This window comes from Cibotium barometz, chromosome 47, assembly GCF_041138505.1.
Source record: "Cibotium barometz isolate CiBa-2024 chromosome 47, ASM4113850v1, whole genome shotgun sequence".
NCBI lineage: Eukaryota > Viridiplantae > Streptophyta > Polypodiopsida > Cyatheales > Cibotiaceae > Cibotium > Cibotium barometz.
In genome coordinates, this window is record NC_141092.1 from 19,363,631 (window position 1) to 19,389,354 (window position 25,724).

At 44.6% G+C, this 25,724-nt stretch overlaps 1 protein-coding gene across 3 annotated transcripts in view; it reads right to left on the reverse strand.

Annotated features, from left to right (window-relative positions):
- RH1 (RNA helicase 1) overlaps positions 1–23,887 on the reverse strand; it is a 63,978-nt gene extending 40,091 nt beyond the window's left edge. For 2 of the 3 annotated variants that reach the window (XM_086784559.1, XM_086784558.1), the window contains exons 1-2: positions 23,595–23,887; positions 1,553–1,787 (exon numbers count right to left, since the gene is read on the reverse strand). In XM_086784559.1, the coding sequence (XP_086640685.1) occupies positions 1,553–1,787; positions 23,595–23,797 (438 nt within the window). In that variant the 5' untranslated portion in view covers positions 23,798–23,887. Of the gene's footprint in view, positions 1–1,552; positions 1,788–23,127; positions 23,443–23,594 lie in introns of all 3 variants that reach the window. The other variant, XM_086784560.1, reaches the window with a different exon arrangement.
- Between the last annotated feature and the right edge of the window lie 1,837 nt (positions 23,888–25,724).

The following is a 25,724-nucleotide window of genomic DNA, read 5'->3' on the forward strand; positions in this document are numbered from 1 at the left end:
TCTTGGAGTTCACTGCACATTGGTGTGGGAATTCGGAGCCAAGCAAAGTTCTTTGTTGTTCGTGGTGGCATTGTGTTTCAAGGAAGAAGGTTGGCGGGTGCTCTCTCTGAGGTGATTCCGGTATCTACAGTACTAGAGGGTCCATGGTTGCATCTTCATCAGCTTATCTTCTTCAAACTCTTGCACACTGAGCTGCAGCCTGCAAAGGGGATGGTAGAATATTGTGCATCGCAGTGTATTGGGGTTTTTTCCTATTTATTAGGTTTTATCCATTTTCTCCTTGTTTAGTAGGTTATGGAGCAATCGGCCAGCTCCTAGGGGCAGTCGGTCAATTCCCTGCTTCATTATATATAGCAGCTCCTCAAATTCACTTGTAGCATCCAATCCAAGCACAGTGCAACGCTTCTCTTGCTGGCTATTGCCATTGTAATAAGCTTCATGCTATAATAAAAGGTGATCTTGTCATCATGCTCTCTCTCTTTCCTTGTCTATGCTTCCACCTGTGCATACTCCAACACACAAAAGATAGCATGTGCACACCCTTGGGCAAGTGCAGGTGCCAAGCGCCAAATGATGATGTGGCATGTTGTGGACCTAGCCAACAACAGTAAAACAAACCGACCAGTATATGGATGCATATATATATGTGGGTAGGCAAATCGTTATAATCATCTACTTTCCTCAGTGTTGGACTTCACAAAGCGTTTCTCCGATAGGCGAAGTGCTAGCCAGGAGTGTACAATAGGTCATGGCTGCAGTTGACGTTTTCACTCAGCCATATCCATTGTACTAGAAATTCAGTTGTATTACTTCTTTCTTGTACATAATATAAACAGTAGTTTAGGACTCTTATTTGTGCTCTATGTGATTCCGCCGCACTCTTCCTTCTATCTCTATAAACCCTTGTAAATAGGCACAAGTGTTCTACATACCAGCCATACACATGGGCCATATTTGCATCCCAAAGGAGTCTCGAGTGAGCAAGCCTGCTCCATCTTCCGTGCCACAGGCGCCCCCGACCAAGAGCACCGACCAGCACGTCCTCTAGAGAGCAACACCTCCGTGGTTCCAGAGACCCAGACCCTACAGCTCCAATTCCAGGACTTGCTTCAGCAGCACATAGATGCACTCCCATAGGTAGTGGACATCAAGGCCAGATACTCGGTCCATGAGGAGGATGACACTTTAGGAGTTCAGACACATGAGGCTTTTCGACTGCCCACTACATTTTTACTTAGGGCCTACATAGTACGTTGGCCCTGATTTTTTTCGTTCAGCAGCTAGTTTTTCATTTTTCATGTTGTCTTGACATCTAGTGATCACATGTAACATCTTTTCAGTCTCATACACCCTTCGAGTCTTTCATAGACCTTAATAACATCTTTCTTTCTCTACACAAGAATGTAAGCTAAACATGACCATGATATGGTTGATTCCAGGACTCATATGCACAAGTACATAGCTTACACTGACTGCACAATTGACTGCTGGTACTTATCAAGTCACTAATGCATTCATCCACCAAAAAGGTGTTACTAAAGTGCAAAAATACCTGGATAGCGAGGTCACGTGTTGGTAGAACAATAAGGGCACGTAATCTTCTTACAACACGTGATGATAGCATCTGGGCTATTGGCAATGCATATGCTAGTGTTTTCCCACTACCTGTCGGGGAGCATATACATAGATCTCGTTCTCCTCCTCCCGGTCCAACAGTTTGTCGCCAAACAGCTACTTGGACAGGAAAAAGAGCTTGAACCCCACTTTTATGGAGTGCTGAAACAAGCCTGCGAATAAAGAAATTGGGTCAGTTCCAGCTAGATCAATTGAGTATTGCTATTGAAACATGATGCAAAAATTTATTTAAAGAGACTAGACTATCGATAGGTTCCTACACATTACCTTACCAATGGTTTGAGAGCTTGGATTTTTTAATGCTAGGGGGCTCCGTTCATCTACCTACCATAGATTCTTATCAACTAGTCAAAAATAAGAAAATTGTTTTGTGGCAATGTTTTATGGGGCTTTGTGCGCTTTCAAAAAAACCATTTGTATTGCTTCTAAAGCTTTGTTTGTACTAGTATGTCCTTTATTTCATTCATTTTCTTATGGAGTTAAATGAGTGTTCTCACAAGGAAAATTAGAACTTTCCAAGAAATAGACCCATCCAATGGCAAAATGCAGTACACATTAAGAAGCCCTCCAAATCATGTGTAATAAAACCAAGAAGGTTGAGCAGGAAGGAAGCCACAAAAGGGTAGTCGATATCACTGCAAATACGAATGCTAAGGATGGCTATCCTACTCTCCTCAGCAGCATGGAAGCTGCTGTGCAATGTATGGATGGTGTTAATCCAAATGCCACTGACTACTCCACTGAAAAGTTGCCAAGAAGATCCCAAACCCCCAGCAGAGTCAAAAGCGACACTATTCGCAGATAAGCACAAGGAGATGTCAAATGCATCAGGCCTCACATGTGCCAGGACATGTTCAGAATAGACTAGGTGTGTTCTGGCCACCTGTTATGTAATTCACCTACAAGCATGCAGGGCACAACCAGACATCAAATAGTAGCCGACAAACAGTCGACATTGCAGGTGACACAAGGCACTACCACGTGGCAATGATGATGTGGCGGTGGTGGTGATGTGGCAGTCAGGTACAAGTGGTCAACAGCAATACTATTGGCTAACTAGGAGCATTGGTGCATACATATGCATGGGTAGCCAAATCATCATATTCACCTGTTTTCCTCAATGTTGGACTTCACAGAGCATTTTTCTATAGGCGAAGTGTTAGCCAAAAGTGTACAGTAGGTCGGAGGGTTGTGATTTGACTTCTTCATTCTCGCCATATCTTGTACTTGAACTTCAATTGTATTACTTCTTTTTTGTACATAATACTAAGTAGTAGTTTAGGACTCTTGTGTGTGTTGTATGTGTGATTCCACATCACTCTTCTATCTATCTCTGGAAAACCCCTAGCACATAGGCACAAGTGTTCTACTTGATAGCCTAGGGAACCTGTAAATTTTTTCCTTTTCTGGCACCCATGTCGTTGACTGTTTGGATAGGGTAGAGCACTTAGATTCCAAGAGTGCACAAGTTCGGGTTTGGGGAAAGTGAATATTTGGATTCCCTTCATTGCCCCACCAAACCCTTACCTCATCGCGTAGGGCTCAAATCCCTCACCTGGTCCTTGATCACTTGATATTTGTGATGGATTCACAAACTCACTAATTTGCTTCTCAGCATGGAGGCATCCATGAACATGCAAGTGGCTAAAATGGAAGCTATATCTGCCCGTCTCCACATGATGGAGTCATCACCTCAAGTACCTAGTATTCTGGATCTGGAATCTACAAGGGCTTGTGCTTCAGAGCAAGTGTTGGATGATTCTGAGGACGAAGTGGCAAAACTTTTATATCACTCGTTTTTGGAAGCTTTTGCTCATGCTCCCAAGGACCGTTCGGCGGTCAGAGCAGGTTGAGCAATTTGTGGATGGTTTAAAATCATCTTTACACGTAAACATTTGCGCACATCGGCCCCATGATCTTTCATATGCAGTTTCTTGCTACAACCCTCAAGACACGTATTGGAGAATGTACAGACGGAAGCATAAACTGAACAAGAGAGAGAGTAGAGAGAGCTTGTGGACAAGATCACCTTTTATATTAGCAATAAGCTTTACAATGGCAATCAGCCAGCAAGGGATGTTAAGCTTGTGCAAAGGAATGGATGAGAAAGTGAATATGAGAACCAGCCTTATATAGTGAGGATGTGACCTAATCGACTTCCTCTAGAACACGCCACCAGCTCATGACTCACTCTACAAGGAAAAAATACATATAATACCCAAAAATAGGTACTGCCCAAATACACTGAGATGCACTAGTTCTAACACCCCCTCTACAGCTCATAGTGTGCAAGAGTCTGAAAGAAGATAAGTTGATGAAGATGCAACCATGGACCCTCCAGCACCACGAATACTAGAATCACCTAGGAGGGAGCACCCGCCAACCTGTTTCCTCGAAATGAAATGCCACCAGGAACAGCAAGGAACTTTGCTTGGCTACGAATTCCCACACCGCGCCCATAATCTCCAACAGTGGACGGAAAACACATCACGTCCCAAAAGCCTCGAACAATGAACTCCAAACAAATCCAGTTCATAATCTCTGCTACACAAAAGATAACCATGTCTTGCCAGATGTCTAATGCTCGGAACTCCAGATCACAGTTATCATGCACCAGTAAGTGGAGCTGTAATCAACCCCCTCCCCCGCCCACAATGCATATGCATATGGGCGAAATTGCATGTATACTAGAGAAGTACACCATCTGGGCCCCTCCTGAGCCGGAAGCGCCTTGGGAGCCCTAGAAGTGGTACTCAAAGAATCTGTACCACTGTCGTGTGTCGTGTCTTTGTCCTTTCTCTGAGATGAAGACTTTCCCTTGGTCTTGTTCTTCTTCTTGGACAAACATTCCTTGGATAGATGTCTCCTCTTCCCGCAAGAGAAGCAACGACTCCGACCTTTCTTCTGAATGGTAGAAAGTGCCTAGTCACAACTGTTGAGAGACACCTTCAACTTACCCTATGAAACAAGGACCAACTCTTCCTCCAAGAGTAGGGAGCTAAGATCATCAAAATTCAACTGAGTGGATGTGACCTGGCACCGCAAAGATCAAGAAATCACATCATCATCTGGGGGAAGCTTGGTAAGGATAAGTGCAGCCAGCTAAGCAGAGGACAAAGCAGCACCCATAGCCAGTAACTGGTCATGGATAACATTGGCCTTCATGAGGAACGACTGCATGGAACTCCCTGCAGGGAATAACAAACCGTAGAGTTGCCCTTGCAAGGTAACTGCCCTCATCGACGAATCTCGAGCAAAGAGATCCTCCAATTTAGACCATACCTGATGAGCACTGGTGAGAGTTTGCACAGCCGGTGAGACCTCCTCTGTGATGGTCCGCACAAGCACTGAATGTGCCTTCGAATCCCGATTCTCCCAGTCTTGCAATTCCGCAACGAATTCATCCTCTTGATCCTGAGTCCACCTCGTAGAGTTCTAAGAACGCTCAAGCTTCCTCTTAGTGCCCTAAACAATATCCCATAAACCCTTGTGGATGAACCAGATCCACATTTGAAGCTTCCAATGGGCATAGTTGGGTCCTTTCAACTTGTCATCCCTGTTTGTAAGGGGGGAGCCGTATCCACAACAACAAAGAACACAAATCTCAGCTCTCCAAGACTCCTCTCAAGTGCTTTCCAACGAAGCGAGGCTCCAGAACCAATCAGCCCCCTCTCAAACCTGAGAGAGACATAGGCTGGACAGCAGCAAAACAATCCAAAAACCACCGGGAACCTCCTACCGGAAGGGCGGGGACTCATGAAGCAAGAAGAAAAATGTAGTGCCACTAGTCTGGCAACAACATATGCAAGAGAACTCACCAACAACTGATGCCAGAGTAGAAAACACAGCCACAACTCCAACGCTTGCCGCTATAGAAGAAAACGAGCCAAGAACCTTCACATCTTGCCTCTGTAGAAGAAAATGCAGCCAAGCAGACTGGCCGACAGCAAACAAAGGGCTGGCTGGACCAGAAAACCCAGCAAATGTAGGAAAGAGTTGTTAAGGTTAGGGTTTTGGAAGGCACACCAATAGGAAGCGTGAGAGAGAGAGAGAGAAACACGTTTGCTCATATATTGATAATTATAAAAAGAGTACGATAGCCACATATAAAAGATGTGACCTAAAGTGTGTTCACATGGTCCGGCCATAAACTCTGCCAGGTGGACCAAACCACTTATAAACCGCTATAAGTGAAACTAAGCTAAACTGGGGGGAAAAAACCTCCACTACTGAAGTAAAAAGTGCCCCAGTAACCTACTGATGATCACTAGCACTCCCTTGGGTGCATACACACAGCATAAAACCCAACAAACCCCCCTAGAGTGATATGTGATCACTGTACATCATCCACCAAAAGGAAACAAATTCAAAGCAGTGCGGAATGCTTCGAATTTCGGACGTGGTAGTGCCTTGGTGAAGATGTCTGCCACATTCTGATCTGTAGGGCAGTAAATCAGACTGATATCACCTGCCTGGAGTCTCTCCCGAACAAAATGAGAGTGAATCTCAATGAGTTTCGTGCGAGCATGAAACACAGGATTCCTGGCCACGGCAATGGCACTCTGACTATCAGTATAGATAGGTGTAGGCTCCTCCACTGAAATATCCATATCAGTCATAAGACGACGCAGCCATACACACTCAACGGTAGTAGTGTAGGCTGCTCTGTACTCTGCCTCACAAGACGAAGTGGCCACTGTGGTTTGTTTCTTGCTTAGCCAAGAAATACATGAAGACCCAAGAAAGAAACACATTCCACTAGTGGAATGTCTGGTATCAAAATCACCAACCCAATCTGAATCGCTGTAAGCATATAGCTGCATGTCACCCCCCTCAGGATAAAGCAATCTAAGAGACAAGGTATCCTGCAAATACCGAAATACACGCTTCACGGGCTGTGCATGAATCTACTCAACTGAGATACGGCATACTGAATATCTGGCCATGTAGTACACAAGTAAATAAGGCACCCAACAGCCTGAGCATATATAGTGGCATCAAATAAAATACTGTCATCTTGTAGCGACAGTTTCATCCCAGGCTCCATAGGAGTGCTGATAGGCTTGCAATCCTGAAATTTGAACTTCTCCAGAAGTTTAGCAACATACCGAGATTGCAACAACCCAATGCCTCTGTTATCCTGCACAAACTGTATGCCCAAATAGTAGTGTACGAGCCCCAAATCAGACATGGCAAATGTCTGTTGTAGAATCTCTTTAAAAGCTGCAATTTTGTCATCATTTGATCCCGTGAGCAAAAGATCATCTACATAAAGACTGATGACCAGCAGATCTTTCTCTTCTTTCTTTACATACAAAGTGGCTTCTGATGGACTGTTCACAAAGCCTTGAGTGAGCAGGAAAGCATCTATCTTTGCATACCAAGCTCGTGGAGCTTGTTTCAAACCATACAAGGCCTTTTTCAGCCTGCATACTTTCCCTTCATAACCATGTTCTGAAAAACCTATGGGCTGATATACATAAACTTCCTCCTCGAGGTCCCCATGTAGGAAAGCAGTCTTGATGTCCAACTGATGAACAACCCAACCACGATGTGCAGCCAATGCAATGACACTCCTAAGTGTCGACATACGGGATGTAGGAGCAAATGTCTCCTCATAATCGATGCCCTTCTTCCGTGCATAGCCCTTTGCAACTAGACGGGCTTTGTACCTGTCAATGGATCCATCTGCATGTCTTTTCAACTTATAGACCCACTTAGTACCAATGGCTTTCTTGCCTTTGGGCAAATCAACCAAATCCCATGTTTGATTCTTTTTAATAGAATCAAGTTCATCCTGCATGGCTTTGTTCCAATGCACATTGTCTCGTGCATCCACAAATGAATCAGGCTCATCATCATCCTGTAAACTAGCTGCCATAACCATATTTAAATCCATGATGTGTGCATGCTCATTGGTCCGTGTCTCCCTACGAGTACGGCCAGCAAGAGGAGCATCTAGATGGCTGTCCTGTAATGTCCTCAAATACCATCTAGGTATATGTCTGACTTGTGGAGCCTGTTGCCCCATATTTGGCTCAACTTCTGGCTCAATCTCCTGCTGAATTTCTGCACCACCTTCATGATTAGCTGGCTGCCCTGCACCCTCATGGGTTGGATCACCAACTGTGGAATGAAACTCCATAGGTAGTAGGCCTTCAAACACATCATTTTCAGCCTGATTTGCATCATAACTAGCCATGGATAATTCTGATTTTTCATCAAAAATCACATCCCGACTAGTGAATATCTTCTTGGACAGTGGGTCATATAACCGGTAGCCCCTGCTCTCACCGCTGTACCCAACAAAAATACATTTTGTGGCTTTATCATCCAACTTCCTCCTCAACTCTTTGGGTATGTGTGCATATGCAAGACACCCAAAAGTACGAAAGTGTGATACCGAAGGCTTGCGGCCATGCCAAGCATAAAAAGGAGTAATGGAAACCAATGCCTTTGTGGGCCATCGATTCAAAATATGACAAGCACACATAACAGCTTCCACCCAAAAGACATGTGGTAGCTTCTTTCCCCATAACATACATCTGGCCATCTCCATGAGTGACCGATTCTTCCTTTCTGCAACCCCATTTTGCTGTGGAGTATAAGCAGTAGTATACTGATGCTTGATACCTGTACTCTCAAGAAAGGAATTCAACATGTGTGACAGATATTCCCCCCCTCGGTCAGAACGGAGGGTCTTAACCTTGCATCCTGACTCTGTTTCAGCAAGTGCTACAAAGGCCAAAAATGCATCATATACCTGTGATTTCCGTGTCAACGGATAGACCCAGCATATACGAGAGAAGTCATCAATAAATGTAGCAAAATAGAAGCAACCTCCTAATGACTTCGTCTGCATGGGACCACAAAGATCACTGTGTATAAGCTGCAACTTTGCAGTTGCTCGTAGAGCCTGATCACGTGGAAAGGAAAACCGATGCATTTTTCCCAAAATACATCCTTCACATATGTGATCTGGAGGCTTCTCCATAAGAGGTAGGTCTGTCAACATGTTATGTCGTTGCATAAGCATAAGACTACCAAAATTTACATGCCCCATGTGCGCATGCCATAATTTCGCATCAACCATAGCTGGAGTAAGAGTGAATGCATGATAAGCGAACTGATCCACTGGCTGAAATGCATCCAACTGATAGAGTCCATGACATAATGTACCAGTAAGCATCAAGGTCAAAGCATTAGCTTTGTCTCTGACCATGCATTTGTCATCATCAAAGTTGACTTGCATACCACACTATGCTAAAGAAGAAATGGACAACAGATTCTTCTTTATCCCTGGTACATATAAGGCATCTGTAAGGCGAAGAATAGAGCCATCAATGGCTGTGAGCTGAATCTCCCCAATGCCACGAACTGGATATGAAGCATTATTGGCACACTGAACGGACTTGCCAACAGGGGCAGGGCATACATTACAAAACAAATCCCTGCGAGATGTAATATGCTTTGAAGCACCACTATCAAAATACCAAGTACATGCATGCTCAGTCACACTGAGTGCCTGTGAAGACCAAGAGGCATCATAACTGCATGTGTAGAAACAGTAATCCCTGTCTACAACAAAGGAAGCAGTCTCCGGAGGAGCTTCAGAGGCATCTTTTATAGACATCCCAGACTCCTCCTCCTTCTCTTTGGCAATCCTCTTCCTACACTCTGTGATGTAGTGACCTGGCTTCTTACAGTAATGGCATTTGCCCTTCTTCTTGGGCTGTCCATCACCTTTCTTGGTATCCTGAGATGAACCACCATCACCTGAATTCTGATTTGAACTCTTTGGCTGAAACTTGCCTTTCCCTTTTTGACCTGTCACAAATGCTTGTTCAGCACTTGTGTTCGTGTTCATGTTCATGTTCTTCCTGATTTGCTCTTCCTGTAACAAGAGAGCAACAAGTTCCTGATACTTTAGGGGCTCAATAGCATTCCTCATGCTAAGGTTCAAAGAGGTATGAAAAGCCAAGTAGGATCTTGGCAAAGAGTTTAAGATGGTGGATACAAGCTGTCTCAGGAATAATCTCATCCACATTGATGAGTTGCTCTCTCAAATCCTGCAGCTTGTTCAAGTGGCTAGACATATCATCTCCTTCATGCATCTTCTAGTTTTCCAGCTCTCTTTTCAAAAATGAGATCCGTGCCTCATTACGAGCAGCATACATCTACTCCAAAGTCACCCATGCATTCCGTGAAGAGCCAGCTGAACGAATATGAGGTATAATAGACCTCTGTACTGACAATGCAATAAGTGATAAGGCTTGTGCATCTTTGGCATCCCATGTCTTCTGGGCATTTGTTCTTTGAACAGACTGTGGCTGAACCGGTGCCTGTGCCTGTTGTCCTCTTCCACGAGCACCCCCTTGAGGAGGAGTCTCAAGAGCCAATGGACCTGGACGTGGTTCATCACCACTAACAAAATCCCAAAGACCTTTTGCCACGAGCACATTTCTCAGCATGAAACTCCACAAGGAGTAATTCGTGCCATCCAACTTGTCTTCCTTAGACAAGTACGTGAACACATCACTCTGCTGTTGATTTGCCATTATGCCAGTGCACAAGGTTGTACCTGTGTATCAAAAAACCCAAAAACAACAACCCTGAAAGCAACTGTACTCCACTGAGTACAACTGACCCAAATATGCTTGCACTCTCAATCCTCTGAATGTGCAAAACAATGCACCACTGAGAGTCTGAGACTAGTAGAGCAACAAAAGTGGCTCACACAGTGCCAAAATGCCCAAAATTTCTGCACCCAAAGCCTTGCAAAAGCCTGTAGAGGTTTCTTTGCAAGAAAACCTCTGTATCTGCCAGAAAAACTCTCACAGAAAAAACGCCCAAATTTCAAAACATGTAAAGCTTTAAATTTTACCCGTGTGATTTTGCAGGTGCTCATCGTCTGCTGTCTGCTATACGGAGCAGACTGTACGTTGTACGGACTGTACAAAACAGTAGATCAGGCTGTACGGCAGGCAGCAATACGACGTTTGTACGGAATAGCTGTACGGAACAACCGGCGCCTGTATGGACAGGCAGCAGGACTGTACGGTTGTCTGTGCAGGACTGTACGTGAGCTGGAGATCGGGCAGATGAGTGGCTGCAGCAGCTGATGGCGAGGGCCTGTACGGGCAGCTGATGGCGAGCTGTACGGACAGGGAAAGCGAGGCTGCTCTGATACCAAAGTGTAGGAAAGAGTTGTTAGGGTTAGGGTTTTGGAAGGCACACCAACAGGAAGCATGAGAGAGAGAGAGAGAGAGAGAAACACGTTTGCTCATATATTGATAATTATAAAAAGAGTACGATAGCCACATATAAAAGATGTGACCTAACGTGTGTTCACATGGTCCGGCCATAAACTGTGCCAGGTGGACCAAACCACTTATAAACCGCTATAAGTGAAACTAAGCTAAACTGGGGAAAAAACCTCCACTAACTGAAGTAAAAAGTGCCCCAGTAACCTACTGATGATCACTAGCACTCCCCTGGGTGCATACACAGCATAAAACCCAACAGCAAAGTAGTGAAACGCAGCTACTGTTAGGGACTGATCTGCAGCCAGGAGGAGTTATGGAAGAAAACACAAGGCACTAGAAAGAGATGACGGGCAGATTCGCAGAATAGTGGAGCAGCCTGAACCTAAACGAGTGATACCATGTTGGAGAATTCACAGGAGGAACCATAAACTAAACAAGAGAGAGAGTAGAGAGAGCTTGTGGACAAGATCACGTTTTATAATAGCAATAAGCTTTACAATGGCAATTAGCCAGCAAGGGATGTTGAACTTGTGCAAAGGAATGGATGAGAAAGTGAATATGAGGACCAGCCTTATATATATAGTGAGGATGTGACCTAGTCGACTGCCTCTGGAACAGGCCGACCAACTCATGACTCACTCTACAAGGAAAAATACATATAATACCCAAAACAGGTAGTCCGGGCTCTTCAACTAGACAACTTGGAGGATTTAGCGGCGCATAGATGGCGCATTTTGGACGGGCATGGACACTTAATCAATGCCGATTTGCTCAAGGAGTCACCTCCATCATGGCCGGAGGACCACCACATTGATCTTATTCCTCGTGCAGAGCCTCCGGCTACCTTCAGCAGGATGATGTCTCGGATCTTCCAACCTTTCCATGGGATATTCATCATTGTCATCTTGTATCATATCTTGGTCTTTAGCGAGACTAAAGATGAGCATGGAAAGCATTTGGAGACGACCTTGTGGTTGATTGATGCCCATATGTTGTGGCTTCACCCTCAAAGACTGAGTTTTTCATGGTCGAAATTTCATTTTTGGGACATGTCATCTCCGAGGATGGAATAAGATTGAGGCCATTGTTTTGTGGCCCATACCAAAAAATGTACGACCATATAGTCTTTTATCGGTGTTTTGTGGAGCATTATGCCCGAGAGACCAATCCCCCGAAAGGAGGATCGGATATTTTGTTGGACTCCGATTGAGTAGTCCTGTTTTGAGAAGCTCAAAGTTATTATGTCATCTACTCTTGTTCTCCGGTTATTACCGGATTCGGATGAGCCCTTAACAGTTTTTTGCAACGCTAATAAAGACGGCCTTGAGTAATGTTGTAGCGGCATGGGCACTTGGTTGCCTATGAGGGTTGACAGCTCCGTGGTGTTGAGTTGCAGTATTCCACATATGACCAAGAAGTTGCTTACAGTGATGCACACCCTTCAGAAGTGGCGCCACTATTTGATTGCTTCGGAGTTCCGGATCCATACGGATCATCAGTCTCTCAGATATTTGTTGACACGGTCACAACAAGACTTGTCTCCCCACCAATTACAGTGGTGGCATTTTCTCTCTCAGATTACCTTTCAATAAGGAGAATGTGGTGGCATTTTCTTTCTTAGTTTACCTTTCAATAAGGAGAATGTGGTAGCTGACACTTTTCAGTCAAAGGCCACATCTAGTGCACACCGTGGAAAGTTTCCATAGTGATTATTTCATGCCGATGAAGGCAATGTATGCTGAGGACCCGCAGATTTCAATGCCTATCAGATGCTATCTGATATCCTGATGTGCCCTGCATACTCGTAGTTGTCACATTCTCCCTAATTGCATTGCAACCGTCCTCAATGGCATGGCCTCTTGATAAGCTATCAAAAACGGGCGAGTCTCGTCCGTGAACTGATCCTCATCAAACTAGACTGCTTGTTGGATTGGGTAGCCCTTGTGCTTGAGGAGATATCAGAGCTTCTTTCGATGAGAACCCCTGAAACCGATCCCGTCAAGTGGGAAGACTCCGTTGGACACCCGCACGCGTAATAGCACAACTTTAAAACCACAATTTGAAATGGACAACTTAATACAACTTGAAATTGAAATGAAATGAAATGGAAAGATGGACACCAGCACTGGGGCCGGAACGGGCCGACCCCCCCCTCAATATATGATATATTTGTTGGGAGTATTTAACAAATACCATGCTCCATGGGTTCAAAGAACCAGATGATGTCCATGTACATATGAAAACAGTACCAAACAAATAGGCTCGAAGTCGACGATCGAAGTAGAAGTTCGAAGCAGAATGACCACTAACGTGGTCCAGTCTCTACGGTCCTGTGCTTTCACTGGACTCCGCGGAGAGCGCCTCACTGGTGTTCCGAGACCACGCACAAACAAGCGCTCTCGTACTAACGCCTGGCTCTCCCGATCTCAGCACCTTTGGATCGAGGTTCTCCAATAGAGCTTGGACTACCCGGCACCGAACGGGTGTTGCCGTGGAGAGAGAGTCCCTTAACAGATTTATCACAAAATACTTTATTTAAATCTGAAAATTCACTTACTTGAAAATGGCAGATGGAAGTCCAATACTCATGGTGTTGGTACGCAGTTACTTGAGAAAAACACCAGGATGCAACAGCATGTCGAGAAGAGCAGCTGCCGTATGGAGAGGACACACAGCATACAACCGCCCTGTTGAGAGAAAATGGAGGCGCCCGCAGTAGACAGAAGAAACAGTGCCCGTAGGCGATATAATACCTGGCTGCAACCTACGCAGCTACCTGCTTGTGTGGTGGGCAGCCCACTGGACAACCTGCGCAGCCCACAACAGAGTGTACAGCCACCAGCAGAGGATAGTATACTGGCGCCTGCAGAAGGAAGAGACGTGGGGAAGCAGCCAACTGTAAAAGAACAGAAACAGCCGCCCTGGTTTGTAAGAGTCGCCTGGCTGCAGAGAGCCGACTGGCTGTAGGAGCAGCCTGTCGGAGAGAGGCAGCATGCACTGTGGGAGAGGCAGCATGCGCAGCCTGTATGGAATAGGCAGGTGGAGCGCACAACCGCCTGGGAGAATGAGTAGCGCAGCCTGACAGCATGCGCAGCAGTTTTGATGCAGCCTACTGTAGAAGAGGCAGCCGACTGTTGGAGAAAGAAGTATGCGCAGCCTGACAGCCAACCACCTTGGAGCAGAAGCATATATAGTTCAGCAGACGCCTGGGAGCATGGGGAGGTGCTTGGGCTGCAGCCTGTAGTGCAGAGGATAGGGCAGCCAGCCGCCTGGGAAAACAAGCGCAAGAGGTGGTCGCCGGATTGTTTTTCTTTTACGAAAGACGATGGAAGCCAATCGCCGGGTGAGACTACGATGGAGGTGAAGGCTTTTTTATTAAAAATAAAGTGGAGTTAAAACCTTAGTATTGGCTGGCTCCCCACGTTTGCATGTGGGTGGCCAGTTCCAAGGTGGGTTGGGTCACCCACCCCCACACACACTTAAGTGGGGCTCCCCACCTTGGCCCCTAAGTGGGTGCCCAAAGGGGGTGCCCACTTTTAAGTGGGTGTGAACAAGTACCCTTATAAATCAAAAGGTTAGAAATAAAAGTATTAAACTAACATGTGCCATATACTTCCCACCTGTTCACATGCACCAAAACTCGTCAGAATACAGAACAGACTTCACGACTCACTGGCAGGCGTCCCCGCTCAGTAAGTAACACGTCAAGCAGGCAAACACAAAAATACATGTCATGCGAAAACAGTTTCAAACATGCAGAACATGAGTGCATGTGCAAATAGTATCATGGATATATCTCCCGTTCATGGAACAAGTACAAAATATCTGTCGGCACAAAACTGGCACGACGTAAAACATAAAAACCTGGTCTTCCTATGGAGTGACAGTCCCATAGGTAAGACACAGTTCCAGGCACGAGTCTCCCTATGGTGTGACAGTCCCATAGGCAAAACACGGCACGAATACTGGCTCTTCCATGGCGTGACAATCCCATGGGTCGAACACAGTCCAGGTCATACACGGGTGGCACAAGTCTGGCTCCCATCCATACGACCATAAATAATTTCAAATGGAGCCTTTCCCGTGGAGGCATGGATCGTATTGTTGTAGGCAAACTCAACAAGTGGAAGATACTTCTCCCATGCAGTCTTTTGATCTGCCACATAACACTTCAATAAATCCAACACGGCTGAATTTGCAGCTTCCCTTTGGCCATCCGTTTGGGGATGATAAGCTAATGAAAACTCAAGCTTAGTACCCATATTATCAAATAAAGCCCTCCACAATAGGCTTGTAGTCCTAGGATCTCTATCCCCAACAATGGATTTAGGCATACCATGATGCTTGAAAATATTAGCAAGAAAAAGCTTTACCATATGATAAGCTTTAATGGTTTTCTTGACGGGCAAGAAATGAGCTTGCTTGCTAAACCTGTCCACAATGGTCCAAATAGCATCATTCCCATGCTGGGATCTAGGCAAGTCCATGATAAAATCCATAGTAATACTTTCCCAAGGTTGCGAGGGAATAGGCAATGGCTGAAGCAAACCTAGAGGTTTTTGCCTGTCAAAATTCACCTTTTGACAAGTAATACATGCACGCACATAAGCCTCAATGTCTTTACGCATGCTTGGCCAAAAGAAATACCTCTGAATCATGCGTGTAGTAGGCATGATACCTCTATGACCAGCATAAGGTGGAGCGTGACATTCGTCCATAACCTTTGGATGCAAATCCTTCACCACACATAGGCAATTATCCTTCATAAGATAACCCTCATTGATAACATAAGAGGCATGTGAATGACCAGCCATCAAATCAGTCCATATATGGCAAAAATCAGCATCCAAATGGTACAAATCTCGCATAGCAGATAAGTCGCCATGAGAGGCCACTGAGACTGCAGCTAGATAAGGCCTCCTGGATAGTGCATCGGCCACTACATTTTTCTTTCCTCGAGTATGCACAATCTGAAAATGAAACATGGAAAGAAAGTTTGCCATTCTCATCTGCTTCTCTGAAAGCTTTGTTTGAGATAAAAAGTATCTCAAGCTTTGATGATCTGTCTTGACTACAAATTCAGTCCCAAGAAGATAATGTTTCCATATCTTTAAGGCGTGAATTACAGCCAAGAGCTCTTTCTCATAGATATCCATATGAAGCTCGGCATCATGCAAACGACAGCTCTCATATGCAACTGCATGCCCTTCTTGATTTAGGATAGCTCCTATGCAATCACCACAAGCATCACATTCAACTACGAATGACTTATGCAAGTCAGGAACAATCAATACTGGACCACATATGATAGCATGCTTGAGCTGCAAGAAAGTATCCTGTTCCTTTGAAGTCCATTTGAAAGTGATTTTCTTCTTTGTGAGATCATGTAGAGGAGTGGCAACATAGCAAAATGCCTTATGAAACGCCTGTAATACGAACATAATCCCAAAAAACTACGTACTTGATGTACGTTTTGCAATTCGGGCCAATTCCGAATGGTCTCTATCTTTGCGGGATCCATTGTAACTCCATCTTTGGATACAATATGACCCAAATAATGAATCTCTGAAAGGAAAAACTCACTTTTCTTGGCATTGATGAAAAGCTTATGCTTCCGCAACTCTTCGAACACTGTGACCAAATGAGTTCTGTGTTCCTGCTCATTCTTAGAGAAAACCAAGATATCATCAAAGAAAACTCCTGTGAATTTGCGATGGGGTCGGAATATCCTATCCATCATACGATTAAACGTAGCAAGAGCATTGGTGAGACCAAAAGGCATTACCAAGAATTCATATAGTCCAAAGGATGTCCTGAATGCAGTCTTATGGACATCTTGTGGTACCACACGTATTTGGTGATAACCACTCTTCAAATCAAGTCTGCTAAAGCAAGTTGAACCATCAAGCTTATCCAAAATATCATCAATTCGCGGAATTGGGAATCTGTTCTTGATGGTAAGCTTGTTCAAAGCTCTATAGTCCACACATACAGAATGATCCGTCCTTCTTTTGAACAAGAAGCACAGGAGAGCAATAAGGTGAGGAACTGGGCTGAACCAAACCTTTCTCTAAAAGCTCGTTTACCTGCTTCATGATTTCTTCTTGTTGTGCAGCACTCACTCAGTATGCGGGTTTGTTGGGTGGAGAACTACCTGGCACAAGATCTATGCGGTGATCTTCGGGCCTTTGGGAAGGTAATTCCCCTGGCAAAGTATCAGCAAAACAGTCATTGAATGCATAAAGAAAATTCAGCCTATCATTAGACATAGCATCCACATTTTGATGATTTGGCACAAGGCTATCTCGCACAAAAACCAAGTACGCAGAAAGACTCTTTTTGATTGCTTTATTAATTTGGATGTGTGATACAAGTGGGATGGAATCCCCTTCTTTGCCAGCATCAATAAAATGCATGCAGCCTTTAAGCATAAAAGAAATCATATTGGACTTGTAGTCTTTGTGGGGTTCAAGCCTATGGTGCCATGGCTTGCCCAACAATACATCACATCCATTTAGTGGAGCAACTAGGAAATGTTCATTATCAAGGTAGCCCTGTATATGGATGCGCAACTTCCCTATCAATGGGGTAACCTGCACCTCTTTACCAATAAATGCAGCTTCGGCTTCAATCTGAGGTCCCATGTTCTCAACCTCAATACCCAATGCAGCTGCCATTTGCATAGAGATGAAGTTATCAGTTGCACAGTCATCAAACATGAATAGTGCGGGCTGATCCTTGATTTGCTCCCAAGCCTTGCAAACCATTCGCTCTTTTGCATCATGACTTGTATTTCCTTGCACATCAGGAACTGCATGTACATTAGCCTTGGTCTGCTTGTCCTCGTGCTTAGGTTTGCGATCTGGGCATTGTCGAAACATGTGGTCTTTGCTACCACAAGAAAAGCATTTTCCATCCTTGGCATATTGCTCTCTTTGCTCCGGGGTTAAGCCGAATTTGTTCTTCCTTGGGTCCTGATCTTTAGATGTGTTATTTTCAGCTTTACCACCCTTGTAGGTGTCCCGGAAGTTCTTTTTAGGTGGCTGTCCACCCTTTTGCAGATTTGGGACAGCCTTGTCTTTCCCCTTTGAACCTCCTTGATCCTGTTTAATCTTGAGCACCAATTGCTCCGTGGCAAGAGCAGAAGCTGTGAGCTGTTGCAAAGTATGTTTCGGGTGCAATTCAATGCCCAAACGATATGTTGGTCCAGAGCGAAACTTCCTTTTTCTTTCATCCTCGGTGATTTGCATAAAGGGAGTTACTTCCAGCAACACTTTCCAGAACTTGTTAACATACTATTGCACGCTTTCATGATCTCTTTGCTCCAGCCTGTCCCACTTTTGAGTGAGAGTTTGCTCCGCATTCGGTGGCAAAAACTAAGCATAGAATCTATCCTTAAATTCCTTCCAGGTGCAGATGGGATCCTTGGTGATTTTTTCAGTGATCCACCAATGAGCAGCAGTCCCTTTCAAAAACATGCTAGCATGGCGTACTTTTGACTTTTCTATGAAGTCCTCATCGCTAAAAGCAATGTCGAACTGTGCCACAAATGCTAACACTTTAGAAGCATCATGTTCACCATGATAGACATCGAACTTCACAGATTTGTCACCTGCTTTAAATTCCTTGAGCTTCCTGGCATGAGGCTCATGGTCTTCTCTTTTTCTTTTCCCCTTATCCAACGGGGCAGCCCTATCTGCATGGGCTCCATGGGCCGTCATAGAAGTTTCATGAGGCACGGTAGCATGTGCTCAACGAACTTGAAACTCAGATGCATGTGACTTACCTGTATATGGCAATGTCTCTCCATGAGACAACTCAGAAGGCAAAATTTTTCTAGAAGCAGACCTGTCACCCTTACCATGGGATACATCTCTTGCATGCATGTGACTTTCATGCCCTCCATAAGCACTGGCATACATATATCTGTCAGGCTTAGTGCCTTCTGGAGAAGATGGATGTCGAGAGGTGACTGTCACCTCTTCCTTTTGCATAAAAGATTTCAGCCTTTGAGATGCAGGATCTCCATGCTTCAAACGAGGTGGATTTCTGAATTTCAGCTCTCCGTCGTTCCCCTCTTTGATGTCACCTTTGCGGAGGAGGTAGGCAAGTGCCAACTCCCTTGGTTTCTTGCCCACTTCCCGTGCCATAGACTCAAAAGTTACATCTACCATTGCATCAGCCTTCCTGGCTTCAATGGCACTTTGCACATGGGGATCTTCATGCAAAAACTTTAACTCTTGCTCTTGAGCCTGCAGAAGTTTTCTCATATGTTCCATTTCAGCCCTCATAGCATCAGGCTCTTGTTCAAGCATGACTGTCTTTCCTGGAGACAGTTGACCCTTTGATTCACTATCATTAACCCTTTCAAGGGGCTTGTGCCTTCCTCGCAGAGCATCAGAATCACGAGAAGCACTAGATGGACCCCTCGAATTTGGCACTTTCAAAGGGTTGCCTTGGCTGTCCATTGTGTTTAAGTGTGCTAAAAGCGGGATGTCCAGTACACAGGTTCGTTTCCCCACTAGAAAGAGGAAAACAACCGTTCTCTGATACCAATGAAACCGATCCCGTCAAGTGGGAAGACTCTGTTGGACACCCACACGCGTAATAGCACAACTTTAAAACCACAATTTGAAATGGACGACTTAATATAACTTGAAATTGAAATGAAATGAAATGGAAAGATGGGCACCAGCACTGGGGCCGGAACGGGCCGACCCCCCCCTCAATATATGATATATTTATTGGGAGTATTTAACAAAGTCTAAAGAAGATAAGTTGATGAAGATACAACCATGGACACTCCAGTATTGCACAGTACCGGATACACCTCGGCGGAAAGAGCATATGCCAATCTGGCTCCTCGAAACAGAAATGCCACCCTGAGAACAGCAAAGAAATCTACTTGGCTCCAAATTCCCACACCAGTGTGCAGTGAACTCCAAGTATATAGAATGATGAGCTGTCGGACAAACCATGCCCATAATCCCCCAACACTGCACTGTGAACACATCATGTCCCAAAACCTCGAACAATGAACTCGGAACATGTCTTGTCCATAGTCTCTGCTACACCAAAGCTGACCTTGTCCTGGTACACCAAAGCTGACCTTGTCCTGCCAGATTTTTAATGCTTGGAACTTCGACTCACGGTTCCCATGCACCAAAAAATGGAGCTGTTAACAACACCCTCTTCCGCCCACAAGCCTCCTCTGGCTGGAAGCACAAGGGGGGAAACCATCTGTATAACTAGAGAAGAACACCATCCTGGTCCTCCCAAGCCGGAGGCGCCATGGGAGCCCTAGATGAGCCACTAGAAGTATCTGTATCACTGTCTTATGTTGTGTCTTTGCCCTTCTTCTGAGATGAAGACTTGCCCTTGCCCTTGTCCTTCTTCTTGGACATGCAGTTCTTAGACAAATGTCCTCTCTTCCCACACGAGAGCAACTATTGCGACCTTTCTTTTGTATTGAAGCAAGTGCTTGATCAGGACTTTGATCTTACCCTCAAAAACAAGGACGGACTCTTTTTCCAAGAAAAGGGAGCTGAGATCATCAAAATCCAATTGACTTGTGGACGAGGCAACACCCATTGCCAGTAACTAACTGGTCATGGATAACCTTGGCCTTTATAAGGAATGACTGTATAGAACTACCAATAAGAAATGCCAGACTGTAGAGTTGCCTTTGCAAAGTGACTGCCCTCATCAATGAATCTCAAGCACAGAGATCCTCCAACTTGCACCGAACTTAATGTGCACAGGCAAGAGTTTGCACGGCCGGTGAGACCTCCTTCGTAATGGTCCGCACAAGCACTGAGTGCACCTTCGAATCACGATCCTCCCAATCTTGTAAGTCCACAAGAAATTCATCCTCCTGAACCTGTGTCCAACGCCAGAGTTCTGAGGGCGCTTGGGCTTCTTTCACTACCCTGAACAATCTCCCACAATCTCTTATGGATGAACCAGATCCGCTTATTCAGCTTCCAATGAGCATAGTTGTTTCCGTCCAACTTGTCCTCCTTGTTCGTAAGGGGGGAGCCATATCCACAGCAACAAAGTACACTGCAAAAACACAAATCTCAGCACTCCAAGACTCCTCTCGAGCACTTTCGAACAGAGTGAAGCACAAGGACCAATCAGCCCCCTCTCAAATCTAAAAGAGAAAGGAGCTAGACAACAGCAAAACAGTTCACCGCAACGCACTAGAAACACCCAACCGGAGGGAGGGGAAGCAGGGAAAGTAGGGTTGTCAGGGCTGGTTGCCAAGTTGCACCACACGCGAATAAACCTCCTCCATAAGCTGTCATGACTGTAAAAATAGCCACTACACCAGCAGCCACTGCAGAAAATGCTTAGAAAAAGCAAAACGCAGCCACCTTGGACTTGCACAGGGCAGGAGCACCTCCAGGAGAAAAATGCTGATGTGGAGCAGAGTCACACGATACGGCCGTTTCAACCCCTAGAAACCCGTTTCTCCCTTTCTGGTGACTACGTTTCCACCCCTAAAAACTCATTTCCCCGTTTCCATTCCTCCAACGTTTCTGTTCCCATTTATCGTTTCTGGTGACTACGATGTGGAGAGGCAGAAAACGCAAGTTCAGCAGAAAACACAGCCACCGACTGAATTCAAAAACACGGGAGAGAGAAGGGGATCAAAAGGTAGATGGGCAGCCGGGACCTAGTCGTCGGATACTGTGTTGCAGTATGCACAAGTGGAAGCATAGACAAGAAAAGAGAGAAAGAGAGAGAGAAAAGGAGAGAGAGGAAATGTTGACAAGATCACCTTTATTAAGCAAGAGACTTTTACAATGGCAATAGCCAACAAATAGGCATTACAATGTGCAAGGATTGGATACAGCAAGTGTGATGAGGGAGGCCCTTTATATAGGGAGGCCAAAAGCTAGCTGACTGCATGATGATAAAGTTGGCTGACTGGCCCCCCATAACCCATAAAACATGTGAAAAATGCATAAAACCCCAATAAAAGGCACAGTTCCCAATACATTGAGATGCACAATATTCTAACAGTTTGTCAACCTCGCGGACTTGCTTTGTCTGCACCTTCCGTATTTCTTCTCGAACCTGTTGCAATAGCTAGTCCGAATCCTAAACCACTTGGTATGCGCCATAGTTTCCTGTTAAAGTTTCAAAAACTCGATCAGGTTAATATTTGGATGTCCACATACCACCTCAAAGAGTCTTTTTGCTCGTTGCCTCCACTGTATCATTGAAAAATGCATAAAACCCCAATAAAAGGCACAATTCCCAATACACCAAGATGCACAATATTCTAACAATTTGTCAACCTCGCGGACTTGCTTTGTCTGCGCCTTCAGTATTTCTTCTCGAACCTGTTGCAATAGCTAGTCCGAATCCTAAACCACTTGGTATGCGCCATAGTTTCCTGGGGAAGTTTCGAAAACTTGATCAGGTTAATATCCGGATGTCCACATACTACCTCAAAGAGAGTCTTTTTGGTCATTGCCTCCACTATATCATTGATGGCATGCTCCAGCAATGGCAAGAACTCCTCCCAAAGAGTTTGGTGCTCCTGCCAATAACACCACACCATCGTAATCATAGTCTTGTTCATGCTCTCGGTCTGGCCATCTACCTAGGAATGAAGGCTGGTACTGAACTATAACTTCGTCCCCAACCCATAGAACAAGACCCTCCAAAAACCTCCAGTGAATTTTGGATCATAATCCTCTTCGAACATCCTTCCCAAATGAAAAGCCTAGCCACCTCCTAAGCATCTGCGTCTGACTTGCAAGGAATAAGGTAGGGTTGCTTACTTAGCCGATCAACAATTGTAAGAATACAATCATTCTAGGAGCTCTAGCTCTTCAGCAAAGTCCCTCCCATGGCAACTTTGGAATTGGCAATGGGTGAAGCTTACCGGTAGCATTCTTGGTGTCTAGCTTTGACTTATGACAAACCTGGCAGAACTGTACGTTATGATGAACATCTTGCTTCATGTGAGGCCAAAAGAAAAGATGGGATAACTTCTCCAATGTCGGCCCCTCACCACGGTGGGGAACATCATCTGCCTCGTGTAGAAGCACTTGGCAGAAACCACCACCCTTGACGACACAAAGTCAATCCTTGTAGTACAACCACCCATCCCGTATGGAGTATTCTGAAGCAATGCTATGCACACATTTGCTCCAGGTAGACATAATGTTACATTTTGCTTTGGTTTAAGTTAAAGGGTAGGTGGCCATACCTTTGAAATAAGTCAAGCCATACCAAAAACTTATTCTGCCTGAGTCATCCTTGTAGGAAAAGAGTGGCATAGCTTTACAAAACTCCAGTCCCCACCCAAGTGTGCAGCAAACAGCCTCGGGGACCCCAAATGCTCGTTCTACCCTTTGAATAGGAGCTGTTAACAAACCCAACCCCTCCGTCCTCAGATCCCGACAAATTAGCACTCATGCTCACGGTCTGGCTGTCTCGGAGCAGAGACGAAAAATCTGCATTTAATGCCCCGACGCCCCTCATGGCACCCAGGAAGGTGTCTTCTACCCCAGGCCATCTTTGCCTACACTCCACAAAGTATAGCAACAGAACGTTTCAGTCTTCCAACGCACGATGCTTCTTTGAAGGCAGAACTTGATATGGATCGACAGATTGCATGGAGCATAGTGACCATCTTCTTTGAAGGCAGAACCTGATATGGATCGACAGACATACCTGGGGTCCAATCCAGCAACTTGCTCGAGGGGCAGGGTAGGAAAGGAGTCAATGTCGATAGGGTTTCGCATCCACGGCAAAGCAGGTAAGGCACGTGTAGCTGCACGAGCAGAGCCCTCTGCTGCTTCTAGTTTTACATCAGGAGGAGGAGGGTCCTGCTCTTGCTTGTTTGTGGAAACCTCTTCTCGCGCCCGCTTCCCCATCGGTAACTCTCACTAAGTCGACGTTCGGGGCTGGGGCAGCTGACCTTACTGTCACTCACAGTCGAGGAATATATTTCAGTCTATAAAAATTGTACTCTAAGAACCTTTGATCAACAATAGATAGATTCTTGTACTCTTCAGGGTGTAATTCCCCAAGGTTGGCCCTTCATTCTTGTGTATAACTATTCAAGTGCTATTGCCTTGTCTATGTTGTCTAGTTGTATCAAAAATTGTGACTTGTTAAACATCACAGAAGGGCTTGCATTTTTTACGTCCTCGATCAATTTTTTATGGCGGTAAGTTACTGTGTTATGTGATTCTTTTTGGCAAGCCTATCATGTACCCTAATGTATTTTCTTCTATTTGGCACACAAGTGATGCTATAAATTATGTCTTGCTTCTTATATCCTTACGCAGGTGCCTTGTGACAGATTTATAACATATTGCAATCGTGGTTATCTATTTTTGTTAAAGGATCATTGATGTTGGTTGTATAGCTCCTTATTAAAGGCTCATGTAATTTTCTCTATTATTATTATTGATCGGGTTGCATCATGTCCATGGTTGAACTCATCCATGAAAACTATTAGAGAAGTATTAGATTTATGGTAGTATTGTACTGTGACGCCATATACTTATACCATGGGCACTTTTGTCCCACTGGGGTTTTTTCCATGGCCATCCAAGTGTGAACGGGCACCTTAGGGTTACCTAGTATATAAGCAACATCATCCTCAGTTTAGGGTTACTGCTCATTTGTATTTTTGCTTTGTACTTGTAGAGAGCTTCATCTCTCTCACACTTTACACCTCTGGGTTCTTGTCTTTGAGCAGTGTGTTTGTCTGTGTCCAGCTCCATTCTATGAGCTAAGAGTGGTGCTTCCAAGCTTTCCATAGCCTTGTTTTTTCTTTTTGGTTTTCTATCAATTTGCAGCTCTTCATCATCAACGGTTGGTGTTTGAAGCTTTCTTATTCAAGCTTTCATAACTTCCTAGGAGGCTTCTCTCTCTCAACAGTGAAGGAGACTAGTTCACCACAGCAGTTACTGCATGGTAGATAGAATTGCCCAATTCTACAATCATTTTCATGTGCAATCACTCGATTCTATAATTGTTTTTACATCAATGATTCCTATTTACAATCGTCAACGATTTCAAAAGACTAATCAATTTCAAAAGTCGGATCGTCACAGCAATCCTACTTTAACGATTCTACTTTCTATGATCGAACGATTCCACTTTTTTGGATCAATGACCAATTTCACCTTTTTGGATCATTCAATTCCACTTTCTCCAATCGATTGATTCCACTCGTTCGAGCCTACTTCTTTAATCCTCTAATTTCCAAGTTGGATCACCCAATCAATCAACGATCCGAGTCGGATCATCGGATCCATCAACAATCCAAAACTCCAATCGACGATTCTACTGTTAATTTTTAGCATTTTCTGATTGTTTTTATTAGTCGTGAACTCTATGATCAAGTGGGGACGCCCATGCAATCATTACTTTCATATATTAATGTGGGTGATGCCATTATTTTAATTTCATATGTGAAGTATGTAGATCGGGTCAATATTTTTGTATGGGATGTGCCTTTTATTTATATCATTTTCTAGGATTAATGTGTTTAATTAGCTATGTCCACTGGTGTGAAATAGTTAGGATTAATGTGTTGTGCTTACTAATGTTATTTTGGTGTAGGCAATGATTGAGTGGTGGACTATGTGTTAGTCACGCATGGAACATGTGTTGGACCATAATGAGAAATCTTGGAAGACATCTAATCACTTCTTAGGTTTTCATATTTGGCATTTATATTTTTTGGAAGGCCTTAGTCTCAAACCTTTGTACATACCAAATAGTGTTTTATACTTTTGGTAGGCCCAAGACTCTATAATTAGGCTTGCTATATTTTTGGAAGGAGTT